General features: G+C 43.4%; 1 protein-coding gene across 2 annotated transcripts in view; it reads right to left on the bottom strand.

The window, feature by feature from the left end:
• CHN2 (chimerin 2) overlaps window positions 1-12454 on the bottom strand; it is a 304362-nt gene that overhangs the window by 138652 nt on the left and 153256 nt on the right. For both annotated transcript variants that reach the window (XM_077120879.1, XM_077120885.1), the window contains exon 2: window positions 12287-12325. In XM_077120879.1, coding sequence (XP_076976994.1) covers window positions 12287-12325 — 39 coding nt within the window. The remainder of the gene's footprint in view (window positions 1-12286; window positions 12326-12454) is intronic.

Here is a 12454-nt window from a genome sequence, read left to right on the forward strand (position 1 = left end):
GAATGTATACCGAAATACAATCTGTCAGGCTATTATTTATGATTTTTCAGACTAAAAAGTGTGATTTTTCTGTTGTTTAGTTAGTCTGCTTCTCTTAGAGGGAAAGCTACACTGTGCAGGTACCTTTGGGTTCTGCTTTCATGAAACAGACATTGAAAATACACCAAATTGATGTTAGCTTCAGAATCTTGAGGAAGGAAAAATTAATTTTAGATAGAATAGATCTACAAGAAGTTAAAAAGTTAATCATATAAAGTCTTTCTAGAAAATGTAATAAGATAAGCAAAAACATCTGATTTATCCTTAAGTTTTAAAAATTTAAAAAAGAAATTTTAATTCAAGGACACATGGTCACATGGAAACAGTTGAAAATAATGGAACGTATTATGTAATTACGGCTCTCCAATGCCTTCAGCTCAACATGGTTATTTTCTTGCCCAATTAAATGTAGAGTCCCCAGCTTTAACACAGAGAAGAAACCATCTAAGCCTCTTACAGATATTGCAATGTATTACATTTCTAGCTTATGCTTCCTATAATAACCATGATGCACGTGTTATTTAAGGTCAACGCTCCCCGCATATGAAAGGGAAGAAAAGCAGAGCTCAACATAGTCTTTCAGCTCAGAAGGACATCAAAAATGACAGACAGATTAAAGGAAAACCTCTACACATTTGTCTCCCTATGGAGAAAGCCTGCAGATTCGAATGGACCAAAATCTAGACGGTGGCACTGGGTGGAGGAAAGAGGAGCTGCCTTGCACAGTAGATCATCGTCAGCTGGCCCATATTACTTAGTACTATGCATTAGTACTAAATGCATCGTACTATGCATTTCCACTGGTTTCCATGGCACCCCCTTTTCCTGTTTTTCTTCCTTCTATCTTGGCTTCCTCTTTCCTTTCTCCATTGCTGATGCCCCCTCCTTTTCCTAACCATTAAGCTTTGGAGATACCCAAGGCTTGTCCTAGACTCTCTTCAGGATCTCACTCTATCCTCTTTCACATCTAACACTTCACTTATTACCTACACACTAAGGACTCCCACAGCCCCACTCAGAACTCTCCTCTAAGCTCCAGGCTTTCTATCTAACTGCCCCCTAGAGATTTCTTCCTGAATTTCTCAAAAGGACCTCGATTTCAACATGCTAAAATTTGAACTTAGGATCTTTTCCTCCAAATCTGGATCTCTCCCAGCGTTCTTAATATCAGTGAAAGAGCCACCATCCATGTTGTTTCACAATCTGGCATCCTAGAGGTCATCCATAACACCTATTTCACCTTCATCAAGTATGGCCAGTTCATCATCAGGCTTGTAAAAATATTTTGCTTCTGTCCATTTCTCTCATCTCTACCACTAATACTCTAGTCTAAGCTGTGGATCTTGCCGCTCTCCAGGCTGGTCTCCATCTGGCAGCAAGAGTGACTGTTTTAAAACATCAATTCCCCCTTCTTAAAAGCCGTCATGGTCTCCCACCACCATTTGGATTAAGACCAAAGTCTCCAACATGGCTCCACAACCCTGCCTGGTCTTATCTCTGCCCACCTCTACAACTTCACGATGAGTCAGGCTCTCTGCTCCAGCCACATTGACCTCCTCTTCCTCTCCTAAATGAACAGTTCTCCCTTCAATCCTGGGGTCTTTGCACATGCTATTCCTTCTCTCTGTGGGGTCCTCTTCCTCTCCCCCTTCCCTCTAGTGATCTATCCCTCATCTTCTTGACCTCAATTTGAACAGCAACTGCATGTAGGAGTCTTTTTTGACCTCTTCTATTCCAGATTAGAAGAAATGACTCTCTTTTATGATCTCAAAATTCTGTGTACTATCCTTCATATCACTATCACAATTATAATTCTGTATTTCTAGGGGGAGTTTTGAAAACAATGTTCTCTCTCCCCACTGCAATAAGTTTGTGAGGTAAGGATCATATATTTTTTTCTTAGTCTTGTATCCCCAATATTTGTTGAGGAGCTGGCAATATAAACACAAATATACCCATAGCTTCTACTTTCTAGGATCCTATTGACTTCTGGGGGAGACAGGTTAGAAATATCTTTATGAAATAGTGCAGGAAGTATAGAAGCTGGTGAAGTATCACCTACTCAAGACAGTGGGTTACAAATACCCATCAGAGGGGGGTGGTTAACTGAACTATGGTACAACTACCAATAGAATATCATGCCCTTGTAATAAAGATCAAAGGATTTCTCTCTATTGACATAGAAAGATCTCCAGGATATTCTGTTAAGTGAAAAAAAGCAAGATGTGTATGTGTATACTTTCATTTTAAGAAAGGGAGTAAAATAATAATAATATATGTCCATTTTTGCTTGCAACTCTGGAAGGATACATAAGGGAGTAACAAAATCAATTATCTTTAGGGATAGAGAAAGTGGGCCAGACAAGGACAGAAGTGGGAGAAAGACTCCTCAATGTAGAACTTATATTGCTTTGACTGTTGAATTATATGTATGTGCTGCTTATTCAAAAAGAGAAAACGAAATGACTACAAGAGGTAGGATCAAAGAAGACTCCTTGTAAAACAAAAAACATGAAGGAGAGTTGAATGATTAATCATAGAGAATTGGAAAGGGAGAGAACATTCCAGGCAGGGGACAAACATGTGCAAAGAACCTGGAGAGAAAGAGCAGAGCAATCGCCAGGGAGGGCAAGTTGCTCGATGTGGCAGCAGCACAGGCAGTCTGACCAATTCTTGAGGTCAGGCTTGGATGTTATCCTGGAAACCTCTGGAGGGCTGCCCTCGCAGACAGAAGGCACAACAATAATCAGGGTGATTGGTAAGAAGGCTATTGAGACACCTCAACTAAGATGTGGTGAAATAAGGCAGTGGCAATGAAAGAAATCAGACCGTGCCCTTGTAAAATGCTTGCAGTGCCCTGGTTATTGAGGCACATCAATGAGAAAATGAACCCCAGCTATTAATAATTGTGACCATTTCACTGATTATTCCAGTCCTGCCCACAGCCTCCTGAAGTCACAAAGGAGGTGGCATGAAGTGCCTTTATTACTTTCGAATCAATGCCGATACCTACCAAGCTCTTTTTCAGCTGCTAATAGGTATAAGCAGAAGAAGAGGAGCCATCGCCGAGAGTAGCCTTTAGTTTTAGATCTAGAGGGAACTGCAGACCCACACGAAGAGGAGGCTGTCCACTGTTCCTTCCCCATTGCCAACACCCCGTTGACGCTAACTGTCACATGCAGCATGCACGACTAGAACGGTTTTGTGAACACCATTCTCAACATCTCCCTTGGTGGTGGAAAAGGAAGAACACCTACTAATAGTGAGAAACATTTCTACTCAAGCAGTTGTGGTGACTTGGAGTGATGCACTCCAGAAAAACACGTTCTTAGTTTTAATCCATCCCTGTGGGTGTGAACCCACTGTAAACAGGACCTCTAGAAGATGCACTATTTTTAGTTAAGATGCAGCCCAATTGCATCAGGATGGGTCAGTCCTATTACTGAAGGTCTATGTAGAAAGCCGGAGAGAGAAAGCCATGAGAAGCGAGAAGCTGGAAATCAACAGAACTTTCCAAGAGAAAGGAGAGGAAAGTACCATATGACAGAAAAGCCAAGGAATCCTAAGGATTGCAGACAGCCAGTCCCAGAATGCCTCAGTCCTCAGGGCGAAAGCATCACCTTGCTGACACCTCAGTCTTGAACTTCTCCTAGCCTCAAAACCAGGAGTCAATAAATTCCTCTTGTTAAGTCAACCCATTGTATGGTATTTGCTTTAGTAACCAGGAAACAAAAACAGGGCTCCTTTGCAATTCAGATCAGCAAATACATGAGCATCTGCTATGCATCAGATACCACAGTCCGTGTTTCATGGAGGCTTTGAAATGAAAGGAGAGAAAGGGAGAAAAGAAGAGGACCAGCATATTGAGTGTCTGCCATGTGCTGGAAATATTTTACTGAATATTCACAAGAACCCAGAAAAATCTGTATCAGTAATATTCCCTTTTTCAAAAGAGGAAACAAAGGCAGAGCAGTTAAATATTTGCTCCACGGCATACGGCTAAGTTATCCTTCTGATTTCAAATTCCTGGTTTATTTTGCCTATGCCTCAGGGCCTTCACACTTGCTGTTACGATCACCTGGACTTATCTTCTCGCAGATATCCTTATGCCCCCCTCCCTGCCTTCATTCAGGTCTCTGCTCAAATCTTGTCTTACGAGAGAGGCTTTCTCTGACCAGTCTGGATGAAATTCCTCCCTTTCGTTCCATTCCTTTACACTGCATTTTTTTTCTTCACAGCACTCATCACCATAACACACTTGTATTTTACTTATTTACTTTGTGCATTGTCCTCCTAGATTAAAACATAAGCCCTCCAAGGACAGGGACACGGTTCTGTCCCCCATACCTAGAATAATGCTTGGCACACAGTAGGTGCTTAATGCATATCTGGTGAAAGAACGACTGAGTCTTAACTGTCCATAGATCACCCTCCTTGCCTTCTAGGAGACTGACCCAGTGAGGGAGATATCTGTGGGCACACAAAACCAGGTAGGCCAAGTGCTTGAATAAGTGGAAGAGGAGGAAGCAGCCCACTGTAATTCACATGGTCTGGATGTCTTCTAGAGGGGAGGGGCCAGGAGTTGACCTTGAAGGACCTGAGGGGTTTGAACAGTTAAAGAAGGGACAGGGGGTTACAGATGGATTAAGAGCTGAAGCAGGGATAGGGAATGACGGTGTTTTCATTTCTAAGGGCACATAGCAAAGTACCACAAACTGAGTGACTTCTAACAACAGAAATGCAGTCTACCACAATTCTGCAGGCTACAAGTCTGAATTCGAGTTGTTAGTGGGGCTGTGCTCCCTCTGAAGCCTCAAGGAGACGATTCTTCCTCACCTCTTTCAGCTTCTGGTAGCCCCTGACAATCCTTGGCTTGCGGCAGCATCCCTCCACTCTCTGCCTCCACCTTCACTGGCTGCTCTCCTTCTACGTCTGTGTCTCTGTGGCCAAATTTCCCTCTCCTTTATGGACAGCAGTCATATTGGGCTTAGCGCCCTCCCCCAATCCAGTTTGACCTCTTTTTAACTTAACTGATTTTATCTGCAAAGATACTATTCCCAAACATGATCACATTCTGAGGTTCTGGGGGGACATGGATTTTGGGGAGATGCCGTTCAACCCACTATGGATGGACTGACTGAGAAGTAGTCCAATACGGCTGTCAAGCCAAGAATGAGCATGCGGGAGGGGAATATCCATCCGGATCTTCAACGCCATGCCAAGGAACCTGGAAGGTCACTCTGTCTGTAATGGGGAGGGAGTGGTGTATTTTGAAAATGGAGGATGATAAAGGTAAATAAAATAAGACTCAGCAGAATAACAGAAAGCAGCATTTTCTGGATACCAATTACATGCCTAACTCCTGACATGCAGCTTCTCGTTTTCTCTTCCCAGTGAGCTTCCAAGGTAGTCATTACTTCCCTTCACTGACAAAATGATGGAGATGCTGGGCTTTGAAGAATCTTGCTCAAGGTCATACAGATAATACGATAAATCAAGACTCAAAGCCTAGATTTGCAGATCCCAAAGCCTGTGTTTTTTCACTCTCGCCCAGAGGTTTCCTGAAGCCGATGGTGGCGTGACCCCTGTGGGGCTGGCTGCAGGAGAACCACTGAGGAGCTCTTAGAAAACACAGATCCCCAGACACCACCCTGGCAATGCTGACCCCCTCAGGCTGGCAAGAGCTTCTGAAATCTGTTCTTTTTAGAGCTTTCAGGACATTCTAAGGCACATCCAGGAGTGCAGACTACTGTCCTTTTGAAGAATCAGAGTCAGGGAAGCTTGGAGACAGGGAACCCAGAGAGATTACCTCAGTTGTACACGAAAGGAATCATGAAGGTCTGAGTTAAGGTAGCCTGGTGGGAATGCAGAGGAGAAGGCCCAGGTGATTGCAAAGGAAGACAGACAGGACTTGCTTACTTGTTTAACTGTATGGAGGGAAGAACCCTGAAAGACTGGGAAATGGAGATGCCATTCCCAAAAACAGAGGATATAGGTAAAGAAACATCTCTGGCCAGTTTAGTTTCTGTTCGGTATCAAGAGGCTAAATCCTGTCTCCTCCAGGGACCCAATGAGCTCTAGTAAAGAGAAACACAACAGTTCACAAATCTTACAACTAGGAACAGTTTGAGCCAGGGGCAATTTGGAAAATAAGCCAGGGACAACACTCCTTCTTCCTGGTCCCCTGGTGGCAGGCAACATTAACCCATGGCTATTTCTCAGTGAGCAGGTCCCAGAATCCGCGACACCTGCTCTGGGCTATTCTGAGCCCCGGAAGTCAGCAAATGGGCACAGAGGCCTATTTGCCATCTGGATTATGTGTCTGTCTATAAAGATAATGAGATGGCAATGGAATGCAGTGATAGCAATATAAACAGTGGGCCCTATCTCCTACCTAAGTCTTGAGTCAGGGCCCAAGCCCGTCCTTTTCAAGGTTAGCTATAACAAAACAGACATCCACGGAAAAAACCTCTGCAACAGGTTTAATTTAACTGAAACCTGCCACACCATCTGAAAACTGTCACTTCTTGAATTTCTATTGTTCACCAAACCCGTTATGCGCAAAATGCAATAATGTGTGTCACTTCTTGAGGTGGTTCTACAGACAGAGAAGAGACGTGATGGAATCCGCTTCAACAGCAGTATGTCCTATATATGTCCCAGGCACTCCCCACACCTGGGGTCTCAAGAGAACATGAGAAAATTCTTAGTGCCAGAAAAGCTGTTTAGCAGGACTGGTGGCTGCTGGGAGAAATGGATGTAGAGAAGGAGATTGCCTTCTCACTAAGAAATCTAAAGCAGACAGAGGGACCCAGAATTCACTTTTTCTTAATTAGAAAGCTTGTCCCACCCTCCCTCTGTAAACAAAATCAACCTGTTGCCTGCGGATGGCATCTGTCATCTGTGTGAAAGCCCACGGCCGACATGAACTGGAAACCCACTCCAGACCCACTGAAGCTGGAGAGGACAGCCTCTAAGGGCCCACTTCTCCCTAAAAGCGTCACACACAGCCAGGAGCCACAACTGGTCGTCGGACTGTGACACAGCCGGCGCCACGTCTTCTCACTGTTCATGTCTTTCCAGCTTTCTTGGACAAAATCATGGCTATGAATAGGCTGGAGGAGCTTTTGAGGTCTTCTTTGGCTTAACCACACATTTCATCAGGCCATCTTCAGGCCTTGCCTTGCTAACAGAACACCAAGTCTTAACAGAGTTTTGACCGTCTCTTGTCTAATGGCACCAGTTGTGAAAAACCTGAGATAAGGCTTATGGAGCATCAAACTAAGGGGTCTCAAACATAAGTGTGCATAGGAAAACCTGGAGGGGGTGTTGATAAAATGCAGATCTCCCTACTTTTCTGATTCAGAGATCTGGGGTGGGGCTGTGAAATCATGATGAGAAATCTTTCCCCAGGTGATTCTGATGTGCTGCTTTAGGAAAACAGGCACAAGCTGTGACAGCTTGACCTACTGCCCGGGAGCATCTCTGGGGAGAGCTGTCAGCAGTAGCATCTGCCACCTAATTGGCACTTGGCCTCTTAAAAAATAAAGTCTTTCAGAGTATACCCATGGTGGTTGGTTTTTGAACTTGTCTGCTCAGGGCATCCAGCTCACACAGTTCTGGCTTATAGTTGAACATGGCTTTTTTTCTTTTTAAGTGAACTTGAAACCTGCTTTTCTATTAGGACACTGCAACCAATGCTTTCATTTTTTGGGGGTCCAACTTGAGGCAGAGACTTAATATGTGTTTGCTGGATGAATGAATAAATTCATGAGCACTCTACTTTATATAAAATACTGAGGGAGTTGATTTCTAAGTTTCTTAGACTTCTAAATTTCCATGTCAGACATTTGTGGTTGCCTCTTCAGCATCCATTCCAATCTTCCTCCTTCTCAAATTATACAAATTTCCCTAATTGTGTGAATTGTGTAGGTGTGAGCTCTCCTACAGTTCCAATGGTGGGCCCTGATTGGTTGAAGACAGTTAACATATCCCACCTCTGACACAGTGACGAAGTTGGGAATGGAGAACCCAGGCCAGTGAGGGCTAAAACGCAGTTCTGAGACTTTGCTCAAAGTGCCAGGAAAGCAGACCATCTCTTTGCCTGCTGCTGTTGAATGAAGGGGCAGTAACTCTGGTGCTGTTGGTAGCTCTCTGGGAATCCCAAACAAAGAGATTACTAAAAGTGGAGACAAAACTTGAGAACATGGAGGCAAGAAAGGAAGAGGTACAAACTGGGTCTTGGTAGTATCTGTGAGTTTCAAGAACAAGTCATATCTGAAGCCAGTGTCTCTGACTTTTTCTTCTTAAGTCAGTTAATGGGATTGAGTTGAGTATTCTGTTACTAGCAATCAAGCATATTGCAAAGAAAACTTAAAACCAGCTTCCTAATGTGAATCATTATTTACTGATAATACGATCGTAATTATTTTATTTAAAAAATCACAATTGGGGATTAATGCTTCATAACAAGAATCTGACATCAAATAAGTGATAGTGGTGGCCAATAATAGGCAATGAAAGCAAATACACAGCGATGTGCTTCTATTATCATTGGAAATCATGAATTTATAATTCAAATCCTCTAATATGTCAAAACTATACCCTGTAAACATATGAGAGATTTTAAAGTACCAAATCATCACTAGAGGTTTTAAAAAAGTATGTGACTGAAGAATGTGGATTCCATACCATAAGTGACTTGCTAATGAATCTTACATCAGTATCTAAAATTAATCTCTCACAGAATGGTTTGTGAGCATTTCACAGAGAAGGACTTGTTGATTCTTGAGGTCCAGAATGGGTTTATGAACAGGTTACATCAGACTGAACAAATTTGATACTGTGAAAGGTTTGGTAGGCTTTCAGATCAAGAAAATGCTAGAGTTTTAGTATATTTGGATTTGTCAAAGTATCTCATGAAGGTCTGCACAGCCCTCAGATTCCTTCTCCTATTAGTCCTTCAAGATCCATAAGCAAATTATTTAACCACCTCCATAAAGTCTTCTCCAATCCACAGCAGGGAGGAGAGTGGCACTCGGTTACTAGCACCCATTTGGCATTTTAACTTAGTTGGTTTGCATCTGTCTCCCTTTACTAGACTGTAAGGGAGAAGAAAGTACAGACCACATCTTATTCTTTGTTGATTCCTAACATTTTTTATCCACTGACACTCAGAGGTGTTCAATGTGTGTTTGTTGAAAGATTAAATGAATGGATTATAAACTTGGAGAAGATGGGGTAGCATCAGCTTGATAATACTATTGTTAGGTTAGTTTATAACTGGTCCAACACCCTGTTCTAGTTTGCTAGCTGCCAGAATGCAATATATCAGAAATGGAATGGCTTTTTAAAAGGGGGACTTAATAAGTTGCAAGTGAACAGCTTTTAGGCTGTGGAAATGTCCCAATTAAAGCAAGTCTATAGAAATGTCCAATCTAAGGCATCCAGGGAAAGATATCTTGATTCAAGGAGGCCGATGAAGTTCAGGCTTTCTTGCTCAAGTGGAAGGGCACATGGTGAACACGGTCAGGGCGTCTCTCTCATCTGGAAAGGCACATGGTGGACACAGTCAGGGTTTTTTTCTTGGCTGGAAGGGCACATGGCAAACACTGTGCCATCTGTGAGCTTCCTCTCCCGCTCCCCGGGAAGCATTTTCCTTCATCTCCAAAAGTCGCTGGCTGGTGGACTCTCTGCTTTGTGATGCTGTGGCATTCTCTACTCTCTCAGATTCTTGTGACTTTCTGTCTTGCTGTTCTCTGACTTTTTCCAAAGTGCTTCTTCTTTTAAAGGATTCTGGTAAAACCAATCAAGACCCACCTGAATGGGCGGAGACACGTCTTCACCTAATCCAGTTTAACAACCACTCTTGATTGAGTCATATCTCAAGGAAGATGATTTAATTACAGTTTCCAACATACAGTACCGAATAGGGATTAGAAGAAATGGCTGCCTTTACAAAATGGGATTAGGATTAAAACATGGCTTTTCTAGGGGATATACATCCTCTCAAACCGGCACACACCCCAAATCAAAGAATTCATGGATCGGTGATTGCAGAATGAGGTCTTTGTCGGGCATGTTCTGTAGGGTTTGGGTCACTGCACTGTGATGCACAGGTGGCACGCCCCCCTCAGTTGCGGAATTCTACAACACTAGAGGTCCTCAAACAAAGCCTGAATGACCATCATTTGGGGTTAATAAAGAGGGAGCTCATATATTCCACTAGGTTTGTATTAAATGGCCTCACCTTTCTCTCTGCATCACAAGTTCTGTGATTCTAGCTCAAATAATAATTTCAAAAAACAACTTGATTATATCCAAAAGCCAAGCTTGAAACTAATATGCTAGGTAAAACTGATATTGTGAGTTAGCCACACCTTTCCTAACTTCCTTAGGACACAGAAGTGCTTTTAAAAGAAATATGGGGAGGTCCAAGGACTCTTAGAAAAAGATAAAATGAATTTGAGCCCATATCATCTTTTTTGCTTCAGCGCAGCTCTGTGCAGTGGCATTCACTCAGTAAATATTTATCAGGTAGTTAATGCATGCAAGGCCATGTGCTAGGTGGTGTGTGCAGCATAGTAAGTCACGGAACACAGATAACCATCCCAATACCTCTCACTACAGATATTTCATTGATTTACTGTCGGAGCACTTCACACCCCATTAGGAAACAAACAAACAAAAACATCTAATTACTAAGTCATTAGCACTGCTTTTTAAAATAAATTGGAATAGAGAACAATAGATTGGAAGAGTCTTTAGAGACCCAGTGCAACCCCTTTATTTCACAGATGGAAGAACAGACTCGTGTGATAAAGAATGAGGTGCCTTTAGATGTGCTGACATGGGAAGATATTTGTGAAGTGAAACAAGCAAGTTCAAGGGCACCAACCACAGGATTTTTTGCAAAGCCAAGCTACAACTAAACAAACCCCTTAATGTTAGCCATGTGGAAGGATATGCTTTCTAAAATTGACAGGAGTCAACTATTGTGAAGGGGGAAGCAAGAGTGGAATATGGGATGGGGCTGGTTTGGTGATTACGGGAAATTTTTACTTTTGGCTTTGTGCATTTTTCTATCTCTGTCTTTTACATAACTTGTTATTGCTTTTGTAATCAGAGTATACATCCATATATACATACAATTGTATGTGAATGCATATATGAAGTTACATATGAATACTCATATGTGTGTATATATAGATGTCATTTATTTTTGCATGGGCGGGCACCGGGAATCGAACCCTGATCTCCGGCATGGCAGGTGAGAACTCTGCCTGCTGAGCCACCGTGGCCCACCTTAGATGCAATTTTAAATAGAAAGAAAATGTCTTGGAGACTTGCATGCTGTGGAGCCAGGCTTGCTTTAGGGATCCACTCTCAATGTCCCCACCACTTATTATGACACCTTGGCCAAGTTACTTAACCGGCCTGAGCCTGGATCTCCGTGTCTTTGAAATTGGGACACTCACAGTCCCCATTCGTCAGGGCCGTGGGGAGAACATGAGAATGCAGCTGCGCGGTGGCCGGCGCACTGCAGGCTCCCGACGGGCGGTAGCAGGAATGACAGCATCAGTAACGAGAACAATATTTCAGTATTCCTGCTGCCCAGAGCAGAGGCTGAACAAGAACCCGTGTCCCCAGCTCTCGGCACAGTGGGGTTCCATCACGCCACACTGCTTCCCTCTCTCACCGGAGAACTGCTTAGTTAGGCATATGATAATAAGGGAAAAGGAAACAAGTTTGAGGTGTTGGAAACTGACGGCCTTCACCAGGGGCGCCCGAATTGATGACTGATTATCAGATTCGATCTCTGTTTTTAAGGAGTCACCCTATGAGACCCAACATTACTCTTTGCTCTCTGTTCATTTTTCAGTAGTGAATGTCATACGATATTACAGCAACCGGCCAAGAACATAGTTCATGGAAATCAACAAATTCATCCTTGCTGACCAACTGTGGAAAAATGCTAAAAGCCCCAAACCCAGAAGGCAGAGAGTCAGAAGGTACACACTGTTTTTCTAAGCATTCTTGGGCTGGGTCACCGGCAGCAGCAGGCTCCTGGGGCCCCTGGCCGGGAGAGGGGCTCTGGGGGCCTCCCTGAGTGACACCGCGGCCGAACCAGGATTTGGGCTTTCGGGGCCGCTGGTGCGGGACTGCTCATGTACACTCTACCAACGGGGAGGGTGTTCAAACAGGCAGGCTACAGACTGCTGAGGAGATTTTCATTTCAGATACTCACAATATGATTTCCAGATCGGAGGCTGGTATTCTTCAGCATCTAGAATAAAAAAAAAAAACAGAAATCAATCTGTCAGCCTGCACGTCAAACTGTGTCTTCTCTGGAGGAACAATAGTCTGCCAGCAGCACAGGCGTTCAGAGCCCGAGGGGGGGACTCTTCATTTAGAG

Source organism: Tamandua tetradactyla, chromosome 1 (assembly GCF_023851605.1).
Source record: "Tamandua tetradactyla isolate mTamTet1 chromosome 1, mTamTet1.pri, whole genome shotgun sequence".
NCBI lineage: Eukaryota > Metazoa > Chordata > Mammalia > Pilosa > Myrmecophagidae > Tamandua > Tamandua tetradactyla.